Source organism: Vidua chalybeata, chromosome 14, assembly GCF_026979565.1.
Source record: "Vidua chalybeata isolate OUT-0048 chromosome 14, bVidCha1 merged haplotype, whole genome shotgun sequence".
NCBI classification, from domain to species: domain Eukaryota; kingdom Metazoa; phylum Chordata; class Aves; order Passeriformes; family Viduidae; genus Vidua; species Vidua chalybeata.
This window is the reverse complement of record NC_071543.1, coordinates 553,752-580,631: the sequence shown is the minus strand read 5'-3', so window position 1 is coordinate 580,631 and position 26,880 is coordinate 553,752. Positions and strand designations below refer to the sequence as shown.

The 26,880-nt window shown below is 38.4% G+C and overlaps 1 protein-coding gene across 2 annotated transcripts; it reads left to right on the top strand.

Moving 5' to 3' along the window:
• The first annotated feature begins 1 nt into the window (after position 1).
• On the top strand, positions 2-26,880 carry TEX11 (testis expressed 11). 2 transcript variants are annotated; one of them, XM_053955979.1, is made up of 29 exons: positions 2-93; positions 191-378; positions 2,284-2,368; positions 3,545-3,624; positions 4,174-4,254; positions 4,337-4,456; positions 5,381-5,461; positions 7,707-7,792; positions 9,133-9,190; positions 9,799-9,894; positions 11,337-11,418; positions 13,101-13,179; positions 13,842-13,993; positions 14,723-14,808; positions 15,703-15,840; positions 16,128-16,230; positions 17,276-17,400; positions 18,169-18,254; positions 18,385-18,438; positions 18,891-18,931; positions 19,528-19,614; positions 20,698-20,768; positions 21,327-21,443; positions 22,262-22,334; positions 22,702-22,851; positions 23,867-23,975; positions 24,877-24,997; positions 25,358-25,522; positions 26,564-26,880. In XM_053955979.1, the coding sequence occupies exons 1-29, from the start codon at positions 69-71 to the stop codon at positions 26,633-26,635; spliced, it is 2,811 nt and encodes a 936-aa protein (XP_053811954.1). In that variant the 5' UTR covers positions 2-68; the 3' UTR covers positions 26,636-26,880. The 2 variants fall into 2 exon arrangements, with proteins under 2 accessions (XP_053811954.1, XP_053811955.1); XM_053955980.1 differs by lacking the exon at positions 22,702-22,851.

The window sequence follows — 26,880 nt, the reverse complement described above, 5'->3', positions numbered from 1 at the left end:
AGCCCGCCGGGAGCGCTGGGCTGGGGCGCGCACGCGCAGTGCGGGGGCGCTGCCGCCTCTGAGGGGCCATGGCGGGGCCGCGGGTCGTGCGAGGTGCCGCGGGTCGTGGGCTCTCCCTTCCCGGTAAGCGCCGCCCCTGGCGGCTGATGCTGGGCCGTGCGGCGCGACCCGCTGTCCTCCTGTCTTACAGCGCTGGTGCAGGAGCTGCTGAGGGAAGAGGCGCCGTCCCGCATCGCTGCCCTCACGGAGGAGCTGTTCCAGGCGGCGGAGAGCATCGCTGGAGAGGATGGGAAGGTGGCGGAGGGAGAGCCCCCCGCTCCCAGCCTGTCTGAAGAAAGGGGGGGTGCATGTGCTTCGCAGCCCACAGCCCTGGCCCAGGTTGGTGCTGCAGCTCCGTAAACTGTTGCTGCTTCCCACCCTCGGCGGTGAAGCTAAAAGTGTAGCACTACTGAAATGTAAAGAAAAGAGTTCACTTCTTCGTCATTTGCTCCGGTAGCGTGAAAGTCCAAAATAAAGTGGGAAATGTTATTTTAAAAAGCCAATGTGAAATGATCTCGAATGTAAAAGCGTGCGTGTCATTGACTCTGCTCTCATGAGACCCCACCTGGATACTGTGTTCAGGTCTGAGGTCACCAACATCAGGAGGTTGTGGACCTGCTGGAGGAAGCCATGAGGGTGATTGAAGGGCTGGAGCACCTCTGCTGGGAAAGACAGATGGAGTTCAGCCAGAAGAGAAGGCTCTGGGGAGACCTGACAGCACCTTTAGTGCCTGAAGGGGTTCCGAGAACGCTGGAGAAGAACTTTGGGCAAGGGCTTGAAGTAACAGGAAAAGGGGAAAAGGCTTTACATTGAAAGAAGGTTGACTTAGTTTAGATAGTAGTAAGATACTGTGGGGAGCCGGGGGGAGGCCCTGGCACAGGGTGTCCAGAGAAGCTGTGGCTGCCTCGTCCCTGGAAGTGTCCAAGGCCAGGTTGGACAGGGCTTGGAGCAACCTGGTCTGGTGAAAGGTGTTGGAACTGGGTGGTCTTTTAAGGTCACTGCCAACCCAAACCATTCTATGATAATAATGGGAAAAAGTACTGGTTACTTATGATGTTAAGGTATGTATTATTTCAAACTACTAGTAGTATCTAGTTGTAATTTCAAGTAAAAACGCAAGCAGAGAGCACTGATGCACTAAGAGTTTGGTACTGGATCAGAGGAGAGGTCTTTCTCACCTTGTCTATGGATTCCCATAGTGACAGCAGCTAACCCAAGGAAGAAGAAAACAGGCAGGCATGGAATTTTAGCTGCCTGGTAAACAATATTCCAGTACGCAACATGATATTGGAGGTACTCATTTTCAGTCCTTGTAAAAGTTTATCAGGTGGTTGTTTGGAATGTTTGGTTTTTCCTTCTGTTCATTTCTCCTAGAGGAGTACGAATCTAAAATAAGGAAGAAGACCAGCTGAGATATCGTCCAACTTCTTCCTCTAAAATTATATTTTCAATAGACAAGTAGCAATTATCAGCTAAGGAACACTGATTTTGGAAGTCCTAAAATTGCAACAAGGAGCAAGATAAGTTAGCAAGTGTTGTAACAGAAAGTGTCAATAGTACAGCATGTAAAGAAATACAGGAGCATAAAAGTGGTATCCTTCAGTTCTTCCTGAATCAGTTGGGCTAAATTATTTTTGAAGAAAGGAGAAACCATTAATTTGTAATCTGGCCACTTCAATAAGAGGGGCTATGAACTCTCTCCTAGATAGGCAAGATCTGTCATGAAAAGTAGAATAAAATGGAAAGTGCAGCCCCTCAGGGTGGGTTGCTAAAGCTGCTTATTGCCTTTGTGTAGTGCTGTATCTTTTGAACAAGAGTATGTAGTCAGTAACCTTTGTTCTTTGTTTGCTAATATCCAAAGTTTCCCAGTGTAGGTATTTAAAGTAATTAAGCTACTTAGTGTTCTTTTTGATGTGCAAAAGAGGTGAAGCCTTACTACAGATCGTTCTCAAATGTGATAAGATTCTTAGAGTTCTTTTCCAACCCCTTCAGATTTTAGGTGAAGAAATGCTACATCCATTGAGCAGGCCTGTTTTCAGGTCACTGTCCAACATGCCCCTGTGGGATCCTGTGACAGTTTTATGGAAAACTCACACCTTTGACTCTGGTGTAAATGGGAGTTCTGCAAACACTTGGAGAGGCCATTCCCGTGAAACACATGAAAGATGCTTCTTTTTCAGTAGTAAATTTCAATTGGATCCACATCCAGGACAAAATTTAATTGAGTGGAATTCTTCTCTTCAGGTTGAAGAGAGTGCAGTCAGCTTGTGGAACTGGACTGTGACCAAACACACGGGTGCTGTTATCAGTGATGAGCAAAGAGCCAAACGTGCGTATGTTCTGTACCTTCCTAAGGCTGCTCTGTGTGCTGTAGCATGGAAACCAAACACTCCCTGCTGGCAGGCACACAAGTAGTGCTGTAGATTTGTTTGAGCCTCTGTAGACGTGGTCTAGAAAGAGAAAAATGTACCGGTGGGCTCATATAAGCAGTTCAAGAAGCAGCATCCTGATGTAACACTTATCTTCTTGTGGCACAGAATCGGTGTAGGCATTCTTATCGCTCCCCTTTCCATGCCAGAGCACCAGTAAAGAGGTGATGTGACCAAAGGAAGCTGTAATTTGCCTTCTGATACTGTGGTTCGAATCTAAAAATGTATGGAAATAACACAGATATAAATTTTAGACTGTTGGTCACTTAATTTATATCAAGTGAGATTGCTTTTTTAATGAAAATATCTCATCCATGTTTACATGCAGAAACATTCTAAGTCCTCTTTTTGCTGACCTGCTTTAGCCAGGTGCACAGCTGGTGGGTTCTCTTGGGCCAGGAGCAGGGCTGGGGGAAAGCAGAAAGGAGCTTTTGGTCTTTTCCCTCAGTGTGTTCTTTCTGTGGTTCTGTGGGATTGCAGTGTCAGGCCTACATTCTTGTCTTGAGGGGTTATAGTCGAAATGATGTGTAATCTGCATCATATAAATTATACCAGGTAAAGGGAAAAGGGTAAGTTGACACAAAGTAGAGCGTGATGTTCTCAGATCACTGCTGAAGGGCCAGGGAGAGGCTGTTTAAAGTACATCAAGTGTTTCCATCCCTGATGTCTAAGGAAGGCCTGAAAATGTTTTTGCTTTTTACTTTGAAACTGTAAAGATTATTAAACTTCATTTCCTTATTTTGCTGAAGGCTATTTTGAGGCTTTCAAGAAATGTTACTGTAAGCACCTGCAATGTAATTAAATCTTTGAATACCATGTATTTAACTTAAACTCTCTCCAAATAGTTTAATAGGTATTTTAATGAGAATATATTTTTTTTCTTACTGTCTGAAAAGCAATTTTAACCATCTTGGCTAAAATTCAGATTGCTTTGACTCCTGAAGTTTCAGATTTTTCTGTCTTGTGATTTAAAATGCCAGATAGTCTTTCAGATATGGCAGGGCTTGACTTCCTGTAAAAAAAATAAAGAAGTAGAGAAAAGGAAACTTATGAATGCCCGCACTGTTTTCTTGCAGTGCGGTTTGTTGCCTGCAGACTGATTTGCCTCTGTGAGGGCAGCGATCCTCCGGAGGGAACTATTCGAAGACAGATTTTGGTAAGACTAATTATGGGTGAGTAATGAAATATTGTTGATCCCCCAGGGAAGTCTTCAAATCTTATTACATTTTCTTTGGAAATGGAGTGAAATATACATCTAGTTCTGGAAAGATAGCCGGTGTTTTGGCTGGAGTATTGCTGACTCTCCTCATGACAAAGATAAGATTGATGATCCCATTTTTTCTCTTTTAAGAAAACAAAGTACATGCTGAAGTGGGACCTATGTCTTACAGGGATACCTTGCTGAGCCATTGGAGCTAGGAATGTCTGGACAGTGTGGTTAGCATCACATCTTCTCGTAGGGTAAAATATGATATGAGCAGGACATGACCTTATTTCAGTATCTTATAATATTGTCTAGTAGGCCACCGTAAGTCTTATGCTATATCTGAGTGTTCATTCAGAAGTGAGAGTTGCTGGTCAGAAATTGCAGAGCTGAAATACCTTTGTCCTGTGTTAGGTATATGTGACAACGAGATGAGGTCTTACATTGCCTTTCTTGAAAGTGACTGCTTTTTCACAAAGGACTTACCATTTCCTCCTTCAGATGCTTACGAAAACTGGGAAAGGATGGATAGATATTGGAAAAGCTGGTCTTGCAGACGGATTTCTAGAGAATGCCATGAGTGTAAGTTCTTTCCCAGTTTTGGTTTCTTACATACACCCCTATTTGTAAGTTCCATGGGTGACGCCTGCGCTTTGTTTTCCAGAGTATAGAGAAGCTGTACGCGATGTTACGGAAGGGGAGCGATGGTGAAGCAGATATTCAAGTGCACAGAGCTGATGTGGAGAAAAGCCTTTTCAAAGTACTCTCTTACCAAGCTGAATCAGTATGTGTCCTCAGCTTTCCCTATAAGTCACTAGAGCTATAGGGGGAAACTCTCACCCAGTTATTAGATACCTGAATGCTTGGCATTGAGGACTTGCTGAGGGATAGATTTCTTTCACTTAGATATAAGATAGCAGATCTCACGTTTGCATTCAGTGTTGCAAAATCATTTAATGATTTTTAATTTCCCGCATTTATTGCAGTCATTCTTGCAGTGGTGTTTATATCTTCTAGTTCAGATTTGTTGCTTTGTGATTTGGCTATCATAGCTGTTTATAAAATAAACAAGTGCCTGTATGAATCATACACGGGTCAGTTCCAACAGTGTCCTGTGCTTGACTGGAGAACAAGGTAAATAACTGTAATTTAAAGTATGTAATTTAGGAATTCTAAGTTTTGAGAGGAATTGCTTTTCCTTCTGAAGTGTCTGAGGATACTCTCAATCCTACAGAGTATTACAGACACAGGAGTGCAAATACAAAGAATGTAGTTTCTTGCACTTGTTGGTCACACCACTGACCTCATTATCTAGCAGGGATGTTCTGTCTCCAAAATTCTCAGGAGCTACCCTAAACAGGACAAAGCAATGGCCCATATTTTTAATTTGATCGTGGAAACAAGAGGAGAAGAGGTATACATTTTGCTGAGTTCTTGTATCATCTTAACACGTGAATGATCTTGTCCTGTGTCTCTGGCCTTTGCACACTACCCAAGGACTGCAGTTTTTCTGGATCTCTTTATCATCTGGCAATGTGGAAAAGTAGACAGAATTGTAATAGCACTGTAAGGACAGATACCTAATCCCAAACCTAGCTTTACTGCCCGTGAAAAACCGAAGTCCTATTTTAAAGAATGAGGATTTTAGTGAATTTTAAAGACCAGTTGCACACTAACAGTTTGTTGGCACGCTCTGCTGCTTTCTCAGGCAGTTGCTCAAGGGGATTTTCAGAAAGCGGTGATGTGCGTGCAGCGCTGCAAAGATATGTTGATGAAATTGCCAAAAGAAGTAAGTGAAATCTTCCCTTCTTTATCATTCCAAACGTTGAGGACCTACTTTCCTCTCTATATGTTAAAGGATGACATATGCCACATAAAATTCTGAAAAGTACTCTGAACTGAAGATCTCTTCTGCAATTGCTTGCCTCTTTGAGATTTTGTTGCTAAAAAATTTCTGTGGAAACAGCAGAGTTTTTTTCAGAGTGCATTTTTTTATTATTTCTCTTAGATTAGAGTTTGAAATAGAATAATAAGCTCTTTCCTAAACAATGAGAAGACAAATCAGCAAGCAAGGCAAAAAAAAATTTAAATTGAATGTACTACCTACTCTCTACAGAACCAGCTGCATTTTACATCTTGATCCTGTATATTGCATCTTGTACCCATGTGAACGTTTGTCTGGGGACAGATGGGACAAGAGAAGAGCTGAATGACAAAGTTATTGATACGCAAGTCTATCACTACTGTCAGTAGTAATCTTCATCTTCATGAAACTGTAGAGCTATGAATGGAGGCTTCCCATTGCACTAAACTGTGTTTTTTGTAGTTCCTGTCTCACAGAGAAAACAAACTACCATATGCAGATTAGTTTTTTGTTTGCAAAGATAAAAGTCTATTATAGTTTTATCAGAATAAACTTCCTGACATTTATTTTCATTTGTTTACATGTTTTCCCAATATTTAAGAAACATTTTGTTCCTGTCTCTCTGGTACAGATAATTAGATTCAAAGGGACAGATGCAAATTCTTAAAGAAAAATACGGGAAATATGTTTGGAGATTATTTGTGTTTTTAGCCAATTAAACGCCAACTGATTTTACATTGCCTTTTGTCATCTGCAGGCCATGTTCAAGTGCATTTGAGTGACTAAGTTGCAAGGGTCTAGCTTTGATTTGAATCGTAAGATCAGAACTTCTTACTGTTGAAAATGTTCACTGGGATCTTTGCACTCCTGTTCCCCATTTAATTCTAAATTACTTTCATTCTTTCTGCTTGAACCCGTTCATTAAATAATATTAAACTTGTGATGAAAGCTCTTCACAAACCAGGGGCACTCATGCAGACAAAGTAAAGGTTTCTGATCATGAGAGAGTGATACAATTTACTTCTGATTTAAAAAGTGGTATTTAAAAAATTAGGAAAATTGAAAGAGCTAGTGATTGCTGAGTGAATCCAAATCTTTTGGACTGCTGGCTAGCTCTCAATCCTAAACTCTTTCAGGCTCCCATTGTACCAGAGTCCCTGGAGAGTATCACAGGGAAATTATTGTGTTGTGTGGTACCAGAGATCAGCTGGGGAGGACTGTGATCCTCGATAGTCTATGAACCAATGCTCAGTACAGGAAACTTTCTCTTCTGGAAAGAAAACATTCACAAATGAACCTGTGAAAAATAAGGTTTTATATCTGACAGTGATCTCTTTTGTGTTTGTGCACATGCATACTCTGTTCTTTTGCCTCTGGATTGCAAAAAAAAAAAAAAAAAAAAAAAAAAAAAAAAAAAAAAATTGAAGCAAGATGTTGTCCTGCCCTTCTCATTTTTGTCTGAGAATTTGAAATCTGCAGTCCCTTGCAAAAAGCGTCATTTATATTTGGGAAAAAAAAGATACTGCAGAGGCAAAATGGATGTAAATATTGGCAGCCTGCTAGCATATAAAATGACTTTTTCTCTTCTTTGGATGACATATGACAGCTGCAAGTCATTTCAAAGAAAAGGCAAGTTGTTATGAACAGATGTTGTCAGGGCTGACTGATAAAGCTCTGAATAACCAAGCATTCAAAAGCAATTTTCTTCTAAAACTTGTAATCCTTTTTTAACCCCAAAGAGAAATGCTGGGAAGAAGCCTACCATGAAACAGGTGAAGTCCTCATCACTTAATTAAGTAAAACTTTTTTTTGTTATTAAAAAAAAAAAAAGATATAGTATTACAGTTGTTCCTCTCAAATTTTAATTTTATTGTTTAATTTACACAGTTCTAGTGCTTTCAATGTGATTTATTGAGGAATTCTGTGTTCTTCACGTGTTTAAAAAATCCTGCTGTTTTGTCTGTCCTGGACTGGTTAATGATACTTCACTTTCCCACTCAATTAATTATTCCATTTAGTCATCTTCAGCATCCCCTTGCAAAAGGCCAGAAGTAGTAACAGTGGAAATATCTTGAAAGTAAAATTCATTTTAAAGAACCTGAGGCTGGAGTGCCATAGATGTAATGATGTTTTGCAAGAACATTATAGAAGCAGGAGTCTTTTATTCCAGACCTGTTACCTGTCAATCCTCTGTTACAATTTTGGAGTGGAAACCTATGAAGGGAAGAGGTATGAACAGAGCGCCTTCTGGCTCAGGTAATGTGCAAAAGTCAAATGAACAAACCCCTACTTCTGAGATGTAAAAGTGTGTGTGAAGGAGAGGGGGGAGCAAGGGAAAGTAGAGGCCTCATTAAAAATGTGAGAATACAAGATTTTAGCTGAACCAAATTATCTGAGCAGATACTTTGTCATGGTTGTACACTATTGCCAAAAATCTATGTCTGTTTTCCCACATGGATTTTCATGCCATTAGAATGAAAGTCATCTTCCAGTGGTTCTTGCCAATTCTCTCCCTAGCACTTCCTGCAAAGGGATTAGTTTTCTGAAGAGTCCTTAACTGATGAAAGACACAAACATCAGGGTGAAAAAGGAAGGAGTAGAGATGGTTTGGGTAGGATCCAAATAACTATTGTAGGATCCAAATAACTATTGTGGTATTACTAAGGGTGAGGCTATCAGGAAGAGCATCCTCATGCCATGGTCACAGCCTCACTGCAGAAAATTTCTGTTTATGACTTCTTGTTCTTTTAAATAGTTAGAGGAAAATGGAGTGCAACAGATCAAATTCAAAATCATTATGGTTGTATATGTTGTCAAAGAGGATTTGTAGAAATGCTCAGTCTTAGTTACAGCTGGTGCTTTGAAGATTATTTTATATTTTATTCTTGTGGAAAATTAAATACCAAGTCCTGATGACAAAATTTGAGAAGGAAATAAAGCTTTGCACAGTGCAAATGATAATCTGGAGAAAGATTGTGGCTCCATCTAGTGGGTTAAGATTTCCCTGGTCTGAGAGTATGTTAGATTAGAAAACAAGTGCCCAATTACCGTTTTTCTTTCTAACAGTTTTTCATTCACAACATTTATAATCAAATCTGGTTTTATGGAATTATCACTGTGTTTTCTCCTGGGTGGTTCTTTGTTCTGCCGTTTAACTTTTAGAAGAAGAATGTGGGGAATCATGAGTTACAGGTTCTGTCTTTGCTGTTGATGTGCTGTGGTCTGGAGACCAGTCATGTATAGATTTTATGTACTGCCATATTATATGTCGAGTGAGAATGGAAACACTTGCTTCTTCAAAATCTCAGTGGTTAAAATTGATAAAACCTACTGCAATGTTTGAATAGAAGATGTTACAGAATGTGCTGCAACAGGCTGAAGAAAGTGATTGAGCACAATTTTTAATGTAAGGGTAGAAAGAACCCACAATTTTCTGTTCTCTAGTAAAAGTGACTACTGAGATTAGTTTGTGTGATTTATGTGGTTTTTAACTGCTCAGGAATTGGGAAAGGATAGGAAATTTGCACATATCAGAAGACTGACTGAATTTATCTCTGTCATCGTGTTTAATTTTAACTATCAATTATCATTGATAGCCAGAGTTATGACATTGGGAAGATGGACATGAAATATTCTGTTGGCAAAGAAATGCAGGTAAGAAATAGAGACATTTCTATTTACAAATAGGAGGGTTTTGTTAAACTTACTCCAGTGTTTTATCTGCCTTTTTTGTGCAAGCCTGCCCAGCTATGTCTTGGTCTCCTTTTTAGTAGTCATCTATGAAGTTTGGCAGAGTTCAATAGATAGATGTTTCTCTGTCTCATTCAGAAGTCAGTTTATTTTTTTACTTCCAACTGCAAATATGAAGATTTTAATTTCTTCCTCTTTATGTAAATCATTTATATATTTGAAGTCCATCCTCATGTAGGTCTTTGTCCTGCTTTTTTGTTCGTTTGTTTTCCTCTGTGAAGCATGTACCTCCTGTTATTTCAATTTCTTCTTTTGTTCTTTTTCTCCCAGTTATCTGAGTTTCCTTGCAACCCTTCTGTTTTTCTCTGAATTCTGGTTGATTCATGTCCTGTGTGTACTGCATTGCTTCAAGACTGGATATGTTTCAGATGTGAGAAATCACTTTATATATCTGATACCAGGCAGGATTTTTTTTTGCCTCAAAGAGCTTTTATTTTTCATGACCTTAGAATCTTTTGTGAGTCTTTTGTGTTCATATGTATGTTTGCATGTTGCTATGTTTTCATTTCCAGGCTAAAGTGCTACGACTGTTAGCCACAACCTATTTTGAGTGGGATTGCAGTCTGTACCTGGACAAGGCACTGAAAGCCATAAGCTTGGCAAATCAGGTATTTATCTATTGTATATAGGTATAAATCTATTTAAAGATTGCAATGGATGAAACTCAAGCATTTATTGACATGATAATATGGACCACATTAGTCATTGGTGTGTTATCCTTGACAACAGATTGAGGTGTGTTTGCTTTACGTTTCCATGCTCCTATGGATATTTTCGTGTTTCCAGTTTTTTTTTGTTTTTGTTTTTTTTTGAGAAATACTTTTTTGCATGTAGAAGTAGAGCTGTCCTCCTGCCTCCTATGTGTTAGTAAGGTCCTTTGATGATGGTGTGACTAAAATTTCTCAGATGTGTGAGTTGATACAAGCAAGTGGCTGGGACAACCACAAACCCACAGCTAAAGCACAAAGAGTAAAATTATTTCCGTTACCTCATTGTCTGGGGGATCCCCAAAGCAACACCCAGGCAGAGGCATGCAAGCAGACCTGAAAAATGAGGTGTATAAACATACCAGCTACCTTGTAGGAGTTCATATATCTCTAAGCAGCCATTAGAGTGAGGTCTCTTAATCCTTTACAAATTCTGTTTCCCATAGAGACTTGAATTAATTTTGTGCTTCTATCTATTCAGGTCAGTGTGGAGTAAATGAAATCTGAAAAATTCCTGTTTATCTTTGGTTGATCATTTTAAAAATTTCATTTTCTATTTTGTACAAAACAAGTTTTTAAGTATGAAATTTTGTTTTAAATGGAAGCTGAAATTAATTTTCTACATGCTGCCTGAATTTACAGACTGATCATAATGCATATGCTCATGAGATCAGGATAAAAGGCAGTGTATTTTAGTCATGCAAATAATGCGCTACTACAGTATCTAAGCCTTTTGTCCTCTTCTATTGTTTACTTTTGCAAAGCTTTTTGAAGCAGAAAGTGTTTTTATCATAATTTTTGATAATGTACATTTTGATATTGTGTGAGGGTATGGAAAACCAGAAGAAAATGTTGATTCTAGAACCTGAAATATGCACTGTTTTAGTGAGAGCTTTAGTATACACTCCTCATTATTTCCAATTGCTCCCACTGTTGTTGATCCCTGAATTTCTTCTTTTTATAAGCTACTTTGAATCTGCTCATATTAATTCTACATTAATCCAGCCAATTCACACATAGAAAAGCAAGAAATGTTTCTATCATTCAGTAATGTTCAGCTTCTATTTAAAAGTATCAAAAATGGGCCACAGTAAACTGAGAATTTTACGTCTTTTGATTTTGTTATTCTTGGTCTTTTGGTGGTGTAAGAATAAACAATAAATATGCATATTGCATTTGGGAAGAAATTTACTGCATAAGTTGCCTACACCATTTGCTTCAGTCATTAAGTGGGGAGTATGTGATTCCTTAATATTTGTCTGTGTTATGAATGTGCTGTGCTCTCACAGGATCTCTGTTCTACAAAGAACTGTCCAAGTAATATGTTGTTTTTCATTGTGCAGGAGAATTTGCATCCAGCAGGGTTTTTTTTGAAAGTTAAAATTCTTCTTAAAAGTGGAGCATCAGATGAAGATATCAACTCAGGTATCACAGCTCTCCCTAGGTTTTATATTACTCCATATCCAAGGAGACTGCATGTGTCATACACAGAAAAACAATTTTGTGTTTTTGGCAGAATCTGCATTAGCTAAATGTCCTTTTGGTTTTGAAGTGTGAGACATAGTACTCAGTGTTCACGGAGGAGGTATCCAGATGCTAATTTAAATAGCCTTGCTGCAAATAGGGAAGGGGGCACACTCTGAAGGCTGTTAGGATGAAGAGAGTGAAAATATAGCAATGTAAAGCTACAGTTTATTTAGACATATGCATAAGGTTATGCAGAAGGGTGAAGGTGCATTGACTTAGCACAGAAGAAAGGCTGGTGAAGCATTGCTGTTCTCTGGGTGCGATTTTGCAGATTTTTCCAAGAGACATCATGTGCTCATCAGTGTCTTATTATAAACCTGTATTATAAGAGTTTATTTAAGTCAAATAAACTCTTTTCTCCTTATTCCTCACATTTATCACTTGAACAGAACTGATTCTGATATGAAATGAGAGGATAAGAAGGTTTTTGGGGAGACTTTAATATAGAAAGGATAATTGATGTGTCAAAGAAATTTATTTTCATAAATAATGACATCTGAAGGAAGAGAGGCTTTGTATGTTTCAGGGTTGGAAATCATCAGATCTGTAATGAATAATCTGAGAAGTGTAGGATGTGATGAGGAATTTCTTGCAGAGAGCTGAGGGGTTTGAATGCTGTCAGACTAGCAGAAATGGTAACTCCACATTCCTCCTTGGGGCTTTCAGCCAGATTTCAAGTAGCCAGTCATTTAAACGTTACAGTTTCAAATAAACATACAGTAGCTGACTTGTGTTCTTCAGTTTGAACTGTGAAACCATAGAGTTGCCTATCAAAACACACTTGGCTATTGTTTAGAAACACTAAGCCTCCAGTCAGTTTTTCAAGCAAGTTTATTAATGAGTGGATGTCTCTTTTCTTGTATGGCTGGCAGAAAAGTGTGTGCTCTCTGTCTTTTGAGTGAAGATTTCTGCTAAATTTTGGGCATTTCACTAAAATCTTGTGTTGCACATTTGCATCAGCCGCCTTCAAATGCTTCTTTTAACAACTGTTCTGGTCGTGTCCTTGTGTATTCCTTCTCTGATCTCACCTAAGCTACAAATGCATCTCTTTTGTTGTTAACCATTCAGCACAGAGTAACAGTTTTAAAACTTTATCTGAGTGGTGTAAAACTGATACCTGTTATCAGCACCAGTCAATCCAACAGCTGATCTCAGGGCATTATGCTGAAGTAGTTCCCATTGCAATATGATACCACACACAGCCTGAGCACTAACTTCAGTGTTAGGTTGTTCCTGCTGGGATAAGAATGAGACATTTTGATAAAAGGCAGCTTGAGGGAAAAAAAAAAAAATTGTTCTACTGAAATTTATGCTATTCCTGTTTAAAGAGACAAAGGACTGGAATTCCAGGGCTATCAGTCTGTCACCTTTCTGTAGTATTGCATTAACTGTACAGTGAAAGGAAAGTCAAAGCACAATAGGTATTATTCTTCCATTTGTTATAGATCTGTTACGGGGTTGCTGTTTTTTTTTCAGTTCTGTTTCTGCCTTTCAAAGAAGGTGTAAGAGATAAGTGGTAAATTGAGCAATTAGGTGTCTAAGTTGATTACATAATCTCAAGTGCTTTGTGTTCTGTCTAGCTCTTGCAGAATTCACACACCTTGAGATGTCTTTAGACTTCTGTTTGAATACAGCCAAACTGCTGCTGGAGCATGGAAGGTATGAAAGCATCTCTAAGTGGGGTAAACACAATGTTTGGAGGTTTTGGGTGTTTCTTTATAACCAAAGAACATCTATTATACAATGACACTTTATTTCAAATAAAAGCTCATGGAGGTAAGATGAAAGGTTTTGAGAGGCAACCTGTCTTCTGTAGCAAAGAGATACTGATTATGGCAGCAACAGAACAGTGGCAATTTGCAGTGCTATAGACTTACTTTGGAATGATTAAGATTCATTGTGTAGTTTTATTATATGTCTGGAATCATCAGACTGACATTTTTTTTCTAATCAACCATCAGAATGACTTTGGAGTCCTAGAACCATTCTTGGGAAAAACAGTAGAAGGATAACAAGTTACTGCAAAATAAATTGAGGCACGAATTTTTACCCTGTTAAGTGCTCCATCATGATTATGTATGTATATGCTTGTATCTTGATGCAAATGTGAAGAATAAACTCTTATGAATACAGTGGAAGAAGCATGTGATAAGAGGAAGCTGCCATTGAATAGATGAACTGGAACAAATTCATACCTTGATTCATTCTGTTGATGTGATTGAATGACAAACATGCTGTATGGTGTGAATATGTTAATCTCTAGAATGGAAAATTAACAGCTCTTCTGGTGTAGCCTCTTAAAAATGCATCTCTGTGAATAGGGAATCAGTTGGTTTTGATTTTCTGAAATCTGTTCCTGAACGATTTGAATCTTCACCTGACCTTGGAAAAATTACCCTGCTCCACATCGAGTTCCTGTTGCAGAATAAGAGGGAGCTGCTCGCTAAGCAAAAGATTGAAGAAGTTATTATAGGTCTGTATCCATCTTTTACTGCTGTTTACTGAAAGCTGGATGTAGTTGGCTAAAGTCTTGCATTCTAATTTTCACTTTTTTTGCTTGTTCTTGTTCTTCTTTCTCTGTGTCTGTTTTCCATTACGTTTCTTTTACTTGGCAACTCTCAACTTCCATATTGAACGACAGTCACGATCAAGTTTAGGCTTAAATTCATTTGCTGGAGCAATTCCTCCTTTTTAGTTAGACTATGTGTGACTGATTCATGTGGGATTAGAAACATTAACCAGGAGTTCTGTGTAATATTAATACTTTGTCCATCCAGCCCAATTTATTTTTGTTTGTCAGTGTAAGACAAGGTTGCATGTCCTTGTTAGAGCAGCTGGATAAGTTTATTTCCCAGGTCTGTTGCACCTGTAGCACTGTATTGCTTTTTGACTGTCAGATCTGCTGTAAAACAAATCCTGTTTCATGTTGCATGTTGCTAGGAGCAAGAGCTACATTTACATTGTTCAAGCATGAAAATATTTTTTTCTTACCCACTGGGTTTTTTTTTTTTTTTTTTGGTTTTGCTTGGTTGATTCGTTGGTTTGGGGTTTTTTTTCATAAACAGGATATGAAGCACTGGCTCTTAGCTGAAACTATTGGTGTGTCCCTGGTTTTTGTTGCAGGCTGTAGAATAGTTCTTAGATGCTTCTCAGTGTGCTTTGTAAAGTTTTTGTAAAGTGATGATTTGCAGTATCTTTTCAGGTCATTATACTGGGAAACAGCTGTTGCCTGAAGCCTTGAATCAGCTGCACATCATCTTGTGGGACAGAGCTGCCAAACATTATGAGGTCTGGGACCAAATAGTAGTGTTCTTATTTATATCAGTGAAAATGAAATTCTTTTTCTGACCTCTTTGATATGTCTATTTTTGGTTAGAGTGCAAACTGTTACTAAGAGCCTTGTTCCAGCTGGCACTAGTTTTATTTTCATCCATCTGGGGTGCTGTTTTCAATTATAAAATCAACTTTCAGGTAGCCTCATCTTAATGTTTGTGCATCGGAATAGTTAATGCGAGAATTCCTGCTCCAGCTGGTTCCTGTATGGCTATGGGGCCTGAAGGGATCCGTCCAAGAGTAGTCAGAGAACTGGCTGGTGTCATTGTGAGGCTTCTCAATGGTTTTTGAATGGTCTTGGGAATCTGGAGAGGTCCCAGTTGGCTGAAAGCTGGCAAGTTATCCCAGTTTTCAAGAAGGACAACCCTGGAAACTACAGGCCTGTCAGTCTCACTTCAGTGCCTGGTAAAATGATGGAGATTATTCTGGGAGTTATTGAAAAACACCTGAAGGACAATGCAGTCATTGGTCATAGCCAGCACTAGTCCATGAGGGGGAAGTCCTGCTTGTCAAACTTGATTTCCTTTTAGGACAAGGTCATCCACTTTGTTGATCAGCTGAAGCCAGTTGATGTCATCTCTTTGGATTTCAGTAAAGCTTTGCATACTGTCTCTCACAGTGTCTAGACAAATTAGAGGGATGGGCACTCACCAACTGAATGAAATCTAACAAGGGAAAGTGCTGGGTTCTGCACCTGGAACAGCCTGGAGGATGCACTAGAATATACTTGACTATCTAAATCTTTCATTGCTGTGACCTTTCTAAAAAAAGTTAGAAAGACATAGGCAGTTTAATCACACAAATATGGCCATGTGCTTTTGGGTTTTATTTTATTTTTATATTTTATAGGAGAAAAGCTATTCTGAAGCCCTTCACTGGTACAATTACTCTGCCAGCTTCTATACACCTGGGCAGATAGATCAGAACTTGTCTAAGCTGCAGAGGAACATGGCTTCTTGCTATCTTCATCTGAAACAAGTTGACAAGGTATATTTAATACATATGTAGACATACTTATATCTTTATTTGCATTGCTTTTATTTTTGAGGAATTGGCTCTTTCATTTCTGGTCAGCCTTTGGTGCTGTTTTCTGGTCTCATCACTTTTGTTTCAAGGGCAGATGTTGTCCTGTCAAACATCTTGAGTTATTCTATAAATATCAGCAGTGTAACCATTAACATTTTGTGTATCTTTTTATTTCTTTTCTGTTGCAAATTATATACTAATTTCAAGGTGATGTTGTACTGATTTCCTTTAATCTCTTCTGTGAATAGGCTAAAGAGGCAGTTAAACAAGCAGAAAGGTGTGATCCAAACAGCATCTTTACTAAATTCAGTGTCTATAAGATTGCAATGTTGGAGAACGATACTGATAAAGGTACAACCTGAAAGTTAAAGGGTCCACTACAAGGAGAAGTGCCAAATATATTAAAAAATACTAAGCAGCTTTGGACTGTTCATCTTGAGAAAGACACAATAGAGGGTAGCTAGAAGAAGAGTCCCTAAAGTCATTGAAAATTGTAGATTTAAGTTGTAAAAGTGGGATCTTTTTTTTTTTAGCACACAATATGTAAGAGGCAGAGTCCATTGCTATATTTGATTTTGTTTGGATGGAGCCTCTGTCTAGAGAAGATAATCCTCCCCTGGGCAGAAGCTGTAGTAGCATTCCAGGGTGAGATTCATTCTATACTTTTTAGTGTGCATATACAATATGAAACTGAAGGGAGCCATTATTGCTGCTCTTAACTTCTCTGGACAGATGGAGCCTGAAGTTACCAAGAAATACATGAATTATTGAGATGACTTACAGAATGTTGTATCTCTGTAGCCTCTTTCTCCTTTATAATGAGTTCTGCTGTTTCATATTTTAATGAGGATCTTAGCTCAAGTAATGAAAATGGAGAAATATAGTCTATAGTTACTTAGAATACAGAGTAATGTGCAGAGCTTATTTTCCAATGAGTTCTCTGCCATTTAGTTATTCTCTATACAACTTTTATTGACAGCATAATTTGTTCACATAATATAGGGTGGGAAACATAGCACAGTGTGAGCATAAAAGCAGTGGCACCCTTAGCATAAGCCAAGATGTGGGAGCTTGGAATGATGCCCAGACAATGTATTAGGGAAAGTCTTCTGTCTTTGGTAACAAACAGTTACTTAGCTGAACAAAATTAAGGATGTACCATGAGTATCATTTGTATGGCATCTTTGTTTCCTTCGGTTACTAACTTGAAAGCTTTTTGGCACCTCCCTAGGAGGAAATGCCTATTTGTGGAGAAGTGCTGGGATGCTCAGTTTTTCTTGTCTTGGCTTTTCATTAAAAAAAAAAAATAGCCTTTCATAAATCATTAAAACAGTAGAACTTTCTACCTTCCAATGGCTTCTATAAAAATGTTGGTTTTTCCCTCTGTCTCTTTCAGCTATGGAGGCAGTTATTGAAATGGGGAAGCTAGCAGAAAAGCTATCACAACATGAAGACAAGCTGAGAGTGGATAAAAATACAGGCAGCAACCTCTTGAGTTTAGCTGCCCAAATTGCTTTAGAGGTAGAGCAGATAATTTTGTCTTTGCTTTATCGATATAATAGGATATAAGTATAACCTCTTCAACCTGGCCTAAATTTAATATTTCTCTGTATTTCATGGATTTCTTAGTATTTCATGCTTCCACAACAAAGGTCTTGCTTATATGTGTTGTGTAATGCAAAGCAGAAATTATTTTCATGTAGAAAGAAGTGGTATCTTTTAAAATTCTGACATAAAAATAAGAATTCTGAGTTAAAAATGTTGGCATCTGGATATTAAATTGTGTATTTCTGTAAAATTCTCCTTAGCAAAACGTTACATCTTCTTCTGCCTCTGGGATTTGATCTTTGATGAGAGAGGGGGAAGCTGTGTAAAAATACACACAAATCCATGATGAAAGCCCTTTGTCCCTCCTGTTTGCCTCTTGGTTGGTGGCTTGGGCGCTGTCTGAGCTGGCTGATTGCATTTCAGGCTATCAGGGCCTTGTTCCCAGCCCCGTGAGGCATGAAAGCCTTACCAGCCTGTACTAGTCCTGCTCTTGCCACAGACTCTTTGTGCAGGGAATCATATGATCTCCCCTTAGAGCTTTCTCTGCACTCTCAGGCAATTCTGTGCATAGTCCTTTGTTCATTTTCCTGCTACAGGGCTGCACAGACTTGGAATATGTGGTTGCTTTGGGGTTTATTTTTGTTTTTGTTGTTTTGGTTTGGGTATTTTTTGTGGTAGTGCAGTATATACACTGCACCGAGGTAGTGCAGTATATACAAAACATGTTTTAATTCTTTTCAGAATGACCAACAAATTGTGGCTATCAAAGCTTTGGAGTATTTGTCTCAACATTTACAAGACTGCCGACAATTATTTGCATCCTTAAAGTAAGAATTCAATATACTTACAAGGAGAAACATAAGGAAGAAAAGTGGAATCCTTTCAGGAGAATTAGGGCAAAGTCCACCATTGAAAAAAAAATCTTGTTTCTTCATTGCTTGTTTTTCTCATATTTAGATGTTTGGTCCGTCTGATGTTATCAAAAGTCATGGCAGAAAACGCAGAGAAAAGGTGGGTCTGTTTCAAAAACCATTTTCTTATGGTGGATATGTTGTTCAAATTGTGTAATGTTTTCTTTCTGGGCATTTTTTCTTGCAGAGTAATCACGATATTATTTTTTTATGCTGGTCAAAGTCCACCCAGATGACTTCCTACCTTGACCTAATGACACCACATAGGAACCTATTTTCAACTCGTCTAAACTTTTCTTTAAATATTTGCTCTGTACCTTATGATTTTATTAATGTATATGCCTGTCAGGTATTTTTAATGGAGATTGTGAGCTAAGCAATCTCTGTAACTTTAATAGTGAGATATCTTTCCAAAGTTCAGAGTGAGAAGAGTAGATCTATCCATAACTGGAAAAATATATTCCAACGTAAATAATGTGTTCTGTTTTTTTTTTTTTCTGTTGAAAAAAAATGAATCCATTTCCTAAAACTGATTTTTTTTCTCCATTCTAGAGACGGAGATATCAACTCAATACTGACTTACTTGAACTTGGGTATGTTTTTGTTTTATTTGCGTTTTCTGGAGTTCTTCCATATGTGAACATTTTATGATATGATGAGATCCATACCAATGAAATATTTAGACTCCTTATTTCAGTCCAGGCTCTCAATTTCCCAGTGAAATCAATGAAAACTAAAGCTGGAGATTCAATAGTATTGTGAAGTTGTATCTCAGTGGCATAGGTTTTGCTATCAAAAACTTGCAGTACTGATGCAAGTAGAAGAGATTTAAGAGCAGAATTAAATCAATAAAAGGTTCCTAGAAGAAAGGCCTCAAACTGGTAATTAAATATAAGTCCCTTTCTTGTGAAATTAAGTGAAACTCCTCTGCATTAGACTTCAGTGTCAGTAAATTTAGAAGAGCAGTGCTTGTTGGCATCTTCTCTAAAATGTTTTTTGAGGCACCTTTTGCTGTTTTTTATAGGGCTTTCTGAAGAATATTAGATTTAAGTTGTGAAAATAAGTCTTCATCAGGAATTACACAGGTGTTTTGGAAACCTCTGTTTTGTAGTGTAAGGATTAGACTTGGAAATGTTTTTATTCTGCTCCAAAAGTGGTACTTTTGTATTGAATTATATGTTTTCTGCAGCTCACAAGAAACTTGCTGAGTCTTTCACAGAAGAGAAATTTACAGGGGACATGAGGATCCTGGAAGCTCACTGGTTTAGAAAAGTTGGTAGGTTGCTCTCAGAATCTAAACTGAATCTCCTGTCTTTATTGGTCCTTTAAATTAGCAGCCTTGGAGTTTGCCTTGAACTACAGACTGTAAAAATCCAAACACCAAATACCATCACAGATAAAGTGGTTTCTAGTGGGAAATGCAGCTCCCGTGGGGCTGCCCTAAACTTTATGCATGGTGCTGTCTCTGGATCCTCATTTTGTAGTCTCTGTTACAGTTTTGGTGAAGGATTAGCGCATTTGCTGTCTATAAATAAAAATATAAGCATACAGTAACAAGCTGAACCAATTTTTCAGATTCTTGCTTCTGTCAGAGCACACAGGAGAGAAGACAGTTGCAATCAGTATCAGAAGACATCTGCTTTTGTACACATCCTCACAGTGTAACTGTACTCCAATAAAGAGTAGCAAGGGAGGGGGAGAAGCAGCAGATGCCGATTACAGTGACATGAGCGTGAATGGAATCATGACCTTCCAAAGGCAACATTCTCACTGACAGCATAAACAATTCAGAGACTGCAAAAACATGTCCTATAGAATAAATTAATGTGAAAGTTGCTGTAGAATCTAAATATTTAATTGGATCAAGCTCTCATACATAAATAATTTGATTGCCTTTAGATGCTCATCCATTTCTTACTCAGAATTGTGTGCTTAACTGCCATGTACTTGACCTTGTTGGGGAAAAAAGAGGAATGGTTCAAGATATTGTGGGTTTTTTTCCTTTTGCTTTTTTATTTGTCTTGGGAATACTGTACAACACTTCCCCTCATATGCTGACTTTGTTACCTAATATAAGAAAAAGCTTTTCCCAGTTCATACTTTTGTTGGCAGGGTGTGTGCTAGAATGGTTTCTTGGTTGTGGTGAAATTAATCAAGGCAAAATTTGAAAGCATGAATTAGCTATTTTAAACAAATCACTAGTAACAGTATTTCTTGCTGTTGTTAAATGAGCTGTTGGTGACATACTGGATCAGAAATAGAATTGTAGGACCTGAACTGCTTATTGCTAGAGATTAGGTGGGCACACATGTAGCAGTGCAGATTCTTATTCTAGTCTCTATTTTTATGTCTTTGTTAGCTTGGAATTTAGCTGTACAGTTCAAGGACAGCCCTGAAAAGATGAGGGATTTTTTTGTGCTGTCTTTCAAGGTATTTACTCTTGCTAATCGTGTTTCTAACTGGGGAATATTTTCATCTGTCAAGTTCTTCTGGAAGTCACACGCATGGTTTGGGTATCTCCATGGAGACATGCTTGTGTGCTCTGAAGATGGAGCATTTTTGTCACAAGAAGGTTGACTTGTAATATAAAATGTGTGCGTTATTGTCATACTTTACATTCTGTTTCTTAAGAATGTAATAAACTTAAGATTTCAATGAGAAGTTTCTAAAATAAATGGATTCTGATGTTTGTAAACTGTATCATTAATACAAAAATGTTAAGTACTTTAGTCCTAATCTTTATGCAGGACTTCTTCCAACACTGTCAGCTTTGTAGTGCTTGTAGAGAGGGGACTCCAACTCTGCTTTACACTTTATATTTAAATAATCCTTTTGTAAAATTGTACAAGTAAAATTACAATATGAATATATACTACTCATGACTGATTCCTGCAACTGTCGTAGAGGAGGGTCAGCAATCATCTGTTCCCAAGGAAAATGCTTTTTATGGGTAAAATTCTCATTACCTTTTCCTATTTTTGGTGCCAGTTGTCCCAGTTTTGTCCCTCTGACAAAGCTGTTCTAATTGCTCAGAAGACATGCCTGCTAATGGCAGCTGCAGTTGATCTGGAAATGGGGAGACAACAAGTAACACCTTCAGAACAGGTAGGGCAAAGCCTGTTAACTATTTCTGACTGTACCAGTGTAGCGTTTCTTCCTTCTGATTTTGAAGTCCTAGTTTTTTCACTCAGAACAGGACATTGAGAATGTAAACAAGGGAATATTTCATAGTTAGAACTGATGCACCTTTCCAGACAATTGTAAGCGTTGAATTTCTGTAAATTAGTTCAGTGTCTTTGAATGGGTTTGTATCAATAAAGGGTCATGGTAGTTACTTATGAGAGGAATTTCAATCTATATGTATTGTAAGAGTCTGCTGCTAAATGTGGGTTAGTCAGAAAGACAGTTTGTTGCTGAAAGTAGTTACCACTGTGGCTGTGATAAAACTCACTTTTTTTTTTTTTAATGCATACATCTTTTTGTGGGTGGGAGGAAGAGGGAATTGTGCTTACAGTGGTTAGAAGATTAAAGAAGACACAGAGGTTGTGAAGGAAGTACAGAAGTCTGGTGTAGAGTGATTGTAGAAAATTCTGTGGAGGGCAATGCACAGCAATTCTGTTGTGGCATTTAGTGGTTTGTCAGTCTCAATAGCACTACTTTATGCCTGAGAGCTAAAACAGTTATGTCCCATAGGAACAGGGATGGTTCTTTCTGGGCCAATGAAACGTTCAGTGAGAAGTGGCTTTGTCTGAGATGTGGAGGTCTTTGAAAAAGAGAAAAAAAACCCCAAAACCCCAGTAACTGGCATAGGTGATTTACTAACTAGGCTGATTCTTAATTTATTTTATAGCTAGTTCTGACATAATTATTTGTTCTGCTTTTAAAACTATGAAAAAAATAACTTACTTAATTTTGTAAAATAGACGGAGCATTTTAGTCAGGCCCTTCAACATCTTCAGACTTGCAAGGAGATATGGAAGGTGCTGAAATTAACAGGTAAGCTACAAAATGTGTGTCTTCAGCACATGTAACTCTTGGTCACAATATTAATGGAAAATACAGAGCATGTGGAATTGCTGTCTTGGATGGAGGTTATTGGAGTAGATAGATGACAATCTGATAAAAGCTGAGGTGTTAAGTGACTGTTAGCCTAGCAGATGCATGGTTCACTTTTTTTTGGTAGGATATTGGTAGAAAAATTCCATTAGATATTGCTTGAATGGCAAATTCCACTTGCTGTACTGTTAAGTCTGAGTGCCTTGATGGTTTTCCTGCCTGTTGGAAGCAAAAATTACCTTGTAGTACACCATGTGGCTTTGAGAAAATTCATCATTACATACAGGCAATCCTGTCTCTGTTGTAGGAGATTTTGCTAAAGACCCAACAGACACGTTGTTGCTGCTTTATGAATTTGAAGCAAGATCCAAACTGAATGATCCAACACTTCACAATCTTATGGAGTCAGTTTGGGAGCAACCACAAATAGAGATCAAGACACTTGAAATCATTGCATGTAAGGACTTTTATAGATCTTCAAGTCAGAAAAAATAGCTTTCGTTCCTCTTTCCTGTTCTTTTGAGGTGACTAGGATTATCATGTACTGTACAACATACAGAAAATGGGTCTAACCATATATATTTTGTCCTGAAGCAAAGATGCTTAGGATCTCAGCAATGTTAGGAGAGCTGTGTTTTGAAATGACAGATGACATGGGTGATGAACCAGAAAATTGTGATATCTTTCCATTTCTAGACCCTGAGACACTCATATAGCTTGTGAGCCTGGAAGGGTTTTTCAGATGAACTTTTACATGCTCCAAACTGGCAAAGGCCAGAGGATGACCTTCACTGATTCATGCCCCAGTACAGTAGCTTTGGGCTTTGGACTCTGGATAGATACTTCAAGTATATTTAAGCCACTAAGATAATGTGAAGTTTCAACTTAAAAGATTTATAGTCAATCTGTAAATAGCACTTCTCTATACTGTGCCATACTTTCATCACAAAGTCTAGTCATGAAAACATGCTTGAAAATGTAGAGCAGGATCCAAAAAAGATGAGGAGCATTTAGAACTACCATGGCAAGTCTTTGGAGGGTGTTCTGCAGGATTCTATAAACACCTTCTGTCCTCCTTGCCCTGAGGGAGAACACTCCAGCACCTGGAGACACCATTCTGAAATCCTGCTCCTGCATAAGGTTTCCATCTGGATTTTTATGTTCAGGGAGACAAACAAAACTCTTTAGACAGTGCCCCCCACCAGATTTTTTTTTTGTATTACTGCACTGGAGGTAAACAGCAGAGAACTATGAAACTTTCTGTGTTTCTGCCTTGTTGTCCTCATTGGTGATGCGCTTAGTAAGAAAGAGGGAGAGATGCACCAGCTTGTGACCAGCCCATTTAAGCTGATTTCTTTTCAGTTGTTTTTCACAAGGGATCTGGTAACATGCTGTAGTTTATTTTAGTGACCTAAGAGATTGAAGTCGACTTCAGTAATTTATCTTTTATTCTTCTCTGTTTTCCTTTGAAGCATTGGCAATGGAATCTCCAGCTCGGTATCCTGTACTGTGTAAGAAAGCTCTCAAGAGTGCACTAAACCTCCACAGAAAGCAGGCTGTCATTGATGCTGTGAATTTTAGGTTAGTGTTACCACATAGCTTTGCCATGAGCCTGTGACTGGACATGCTGACAGTGAATAAAGCCTGCAATTTGAAAAAAAAAGTGGATTGTACTTTATATGCAAGGTTCCACTTCTTGCTGGCCAGCCAATGTAACTCTGAAGGATGACTGGCTAACAGATGTTTTAACTGCTGTTTGTTTACTTGGCATATTTTCTGGCACAGTCCTTTTTCCAATAAATTAATCTATAGAGGAAGGAAAATGAAAATGGATCCAGAAGATGTCTCTGGTTGTTTCTTGTGAGGAATGTATTCATTTCAAATGTTACTCTGCTGGGTATTTCAAAGACAAAGAAGAGAAATTAAGGGTTGAGAAGAAAGCTGTGAGTTGTAAGGTAGTGATGCCACATAGTACATATGTGATTTATTTGGTATATTTGTGTGTTACTTATTCTTTCCAAGTTCCTTGAAGTAAGCACTTGGCAAAGGCAACTGTTGATACAGCCTTTATCACCCCACACTGAGAAAGACAGAGCTATTTTCAGAACTCTGTATTTGTTACTGATTTTCTGAGGATGCTGTCTATGCATCATCCTTGTTGGTGAAGTTAGAAAAGGTACTTTTTTCTTCCTGTCAGTGTAGCACTCTAGGAAATACTATGATTTTCTTTCTGTGTTACTGTAGAGACCAGCAGTGAAAATAATTAAGTACTAATTGCTTTTGACTCTATTTTTTCATAGTTTGTATGAATAAGATCTGATAGTACGAAAATGCATGTTTCTGCTACAAGAATATGAGTGTAGTAAGCACCAAGGTAGACATGTCTGACAATCATAGAAACATAACTCAGTGTCCTCCTAATACTAACTGTTTGTGCACGTGGCATTTAATGTTTCCTCTCTTGCTCTCTTTCAATCCTCAGCAAATGCTTACACAGTTTGATTAACATTTCTTTGCCGAGTGGATTGACAGACTTGGATACCTGTGTGCTGCAGGAGGTGTGGGACTACTTTGAAGATGCTCTGAGTGTAGTCAGCAGCACAGTAAGTTGATCAGGAAACCAAGAGGTTGGGAGATGATCCTGAGCACGTTTGAAAAAAAAAAATCTCATTGGACTGAGAATAATTGGTAAAATGAACATTACATAGTGTTATATGTGGAGCTGCTAAGACTTCAGTAAAAGATACACTGAAATTACTTCAAAAGAAAGGTCTTTTGGTTATTTAGGACTGCATTACAAATTTCCTTGGATTTTGAAAGGGCTTTTTTTATCTTTGCTTAGGAGGAAAGAATCCAACTGTTTTCTTACTCTAAAATTAAACTCTAACACACTCTTGACTTGTCAGTTTTGAAGTGAAGATTCTATTTCCTGATGAGGTGCTGCTGCTTGTTTGCTACCTCAGGATGCTTACCCAGAGATGGAGATCCTTTGGCTGATGACAAGAGCCTGGAATACAGGGATATTTCAGTATACTGTTGGTAAATACAAGGAAGCTGAGCAGTGGTGTGGATTGGGAATGCATTTCCTTAATCACTTAGGATCTCTGAAGAAGAGCTATGAAGGCCATGTAAGTGTGCACAGGGGGATTTGAGGATATGGGATTGATTGGCTGTGTGGCCTGAATTTGAGGTGTTCATCTGGGTGAAGAAACCACTACTGATGATCTTTAGAGTTTCAGGCGAATCATGGTATCTAAATATTTTGGGGGAGCCTGGTGCTAAAAGGTTTTTTCAAAGTGAGGTCAGAAAAGTTTTGATAGACAATAGAGAGAATAACAGCATTCTTTTACTGGAAGGATGATGTAAATGGGTGAATAGAAATAAACTGACTGTTTGTGGCCATGGGAGAACCTTGTACCTTTGCCTGCTTTAACTGAAGTCAAGGTGCTGTACCAGTTCACTTAAATCAGCTCTTAAATACTTTCAAGCTTGGTTTCTCGTACAATCTCATGTTTTATAAGTAGGGTTTAAGATGGTGTGAAGAAAATCACTAGAGCTCATCTCCTCAGGTGTAGCTTAGCCACTTCCTATGAGGGAGAAATTTCCAGGCTAGCACCTTTGTAGGTGACACTTTGCAATGACACTTTTTCTTACTCTGTCACAAGTAAGCTTCTTTCTACAGCTTTTGGCTGCTGCTCCTGTCTAGACTGCACCAACCCAGTGCAGCCTGGCTGGTGTCACCATTCATTCTCTTGTGCACAAGCTGAGCAATCAAGGGGTTGGCTCTAACTCTTACACCATTTTAAATACATCAGTTAGAGCAGTAAGAGCTGACGAGAAGAAGTCTTCCCCACCCTCAACATAAACTCCCACTGTCTGTGATTTGGTGAATAGGTTTATGTACTGATATAAGACTCACGTATAAACTATGCTTTATGACTGTATATAAAACAACTTTTGTTAGGTTGCACTGACCTTTTTTTTTTTCTAAACCATTGCATTTAAACCTGTGCCAAAAGTCTTTACATCAGTTTGAAATCTTATGTTTGGAAGCTGGTGGTAGTCTCCCACCTATTCCCTTAGTTCTGTTCTGTGTTAAATTATACACTTAGTTAAATGATACATTTTTATCCATCCTTGTTGACAACTGTGGTGCTCATATTCTCCAGATGGTTGGCCTTTATAGTGAGGTTCTGGACAAGCTGGACAGAGCAAAAGGATTTATTCCAAGTGAAGAATAACAACAGCCACAACTACAAAAAAAGGAAAGCGGTCTCTCTTGGAAACGTTCTGCTGAATGAGAGGCCATTAGCTCTGTGAAGGCACAGGGAGCAGTGGGAGAGAAACCAGGATCTCCTTCTTGTTGGCAAAGAGGTTATGTACTTTTTAGGAAGTGCTTATTCAAGAAATGTAATTGTTTTCCTCTAGGGAATGATTTTCATTCTCTGGAGCTCTTTAACGGTTAGAAATAAATATTTAACTTTTA

Excerpts from the sequence above, each read along its gene's own strand:
- TEX11 (XM_053955979.1), top strand. The coding sequence starts at position 69 with ATGGCGGGGCCGCGGGTCGTGCGAG. Across the intron at positions 4,457-5,380 it reads TCTCTTACCAAGCTGAATCA|GCAGTTGCTCAAGGGGATTT; the intron begins GTATGTGTCCTC and ends CTGCTTTCTCAG. Across the intron at positions 23,976-24,876 it reads ATTGATGCTGTGAATTTTAG|CAAATGCTTACACAGTTTGA; the intron begins GTTAGTGTTACC and ends TTCAATCCTCAG.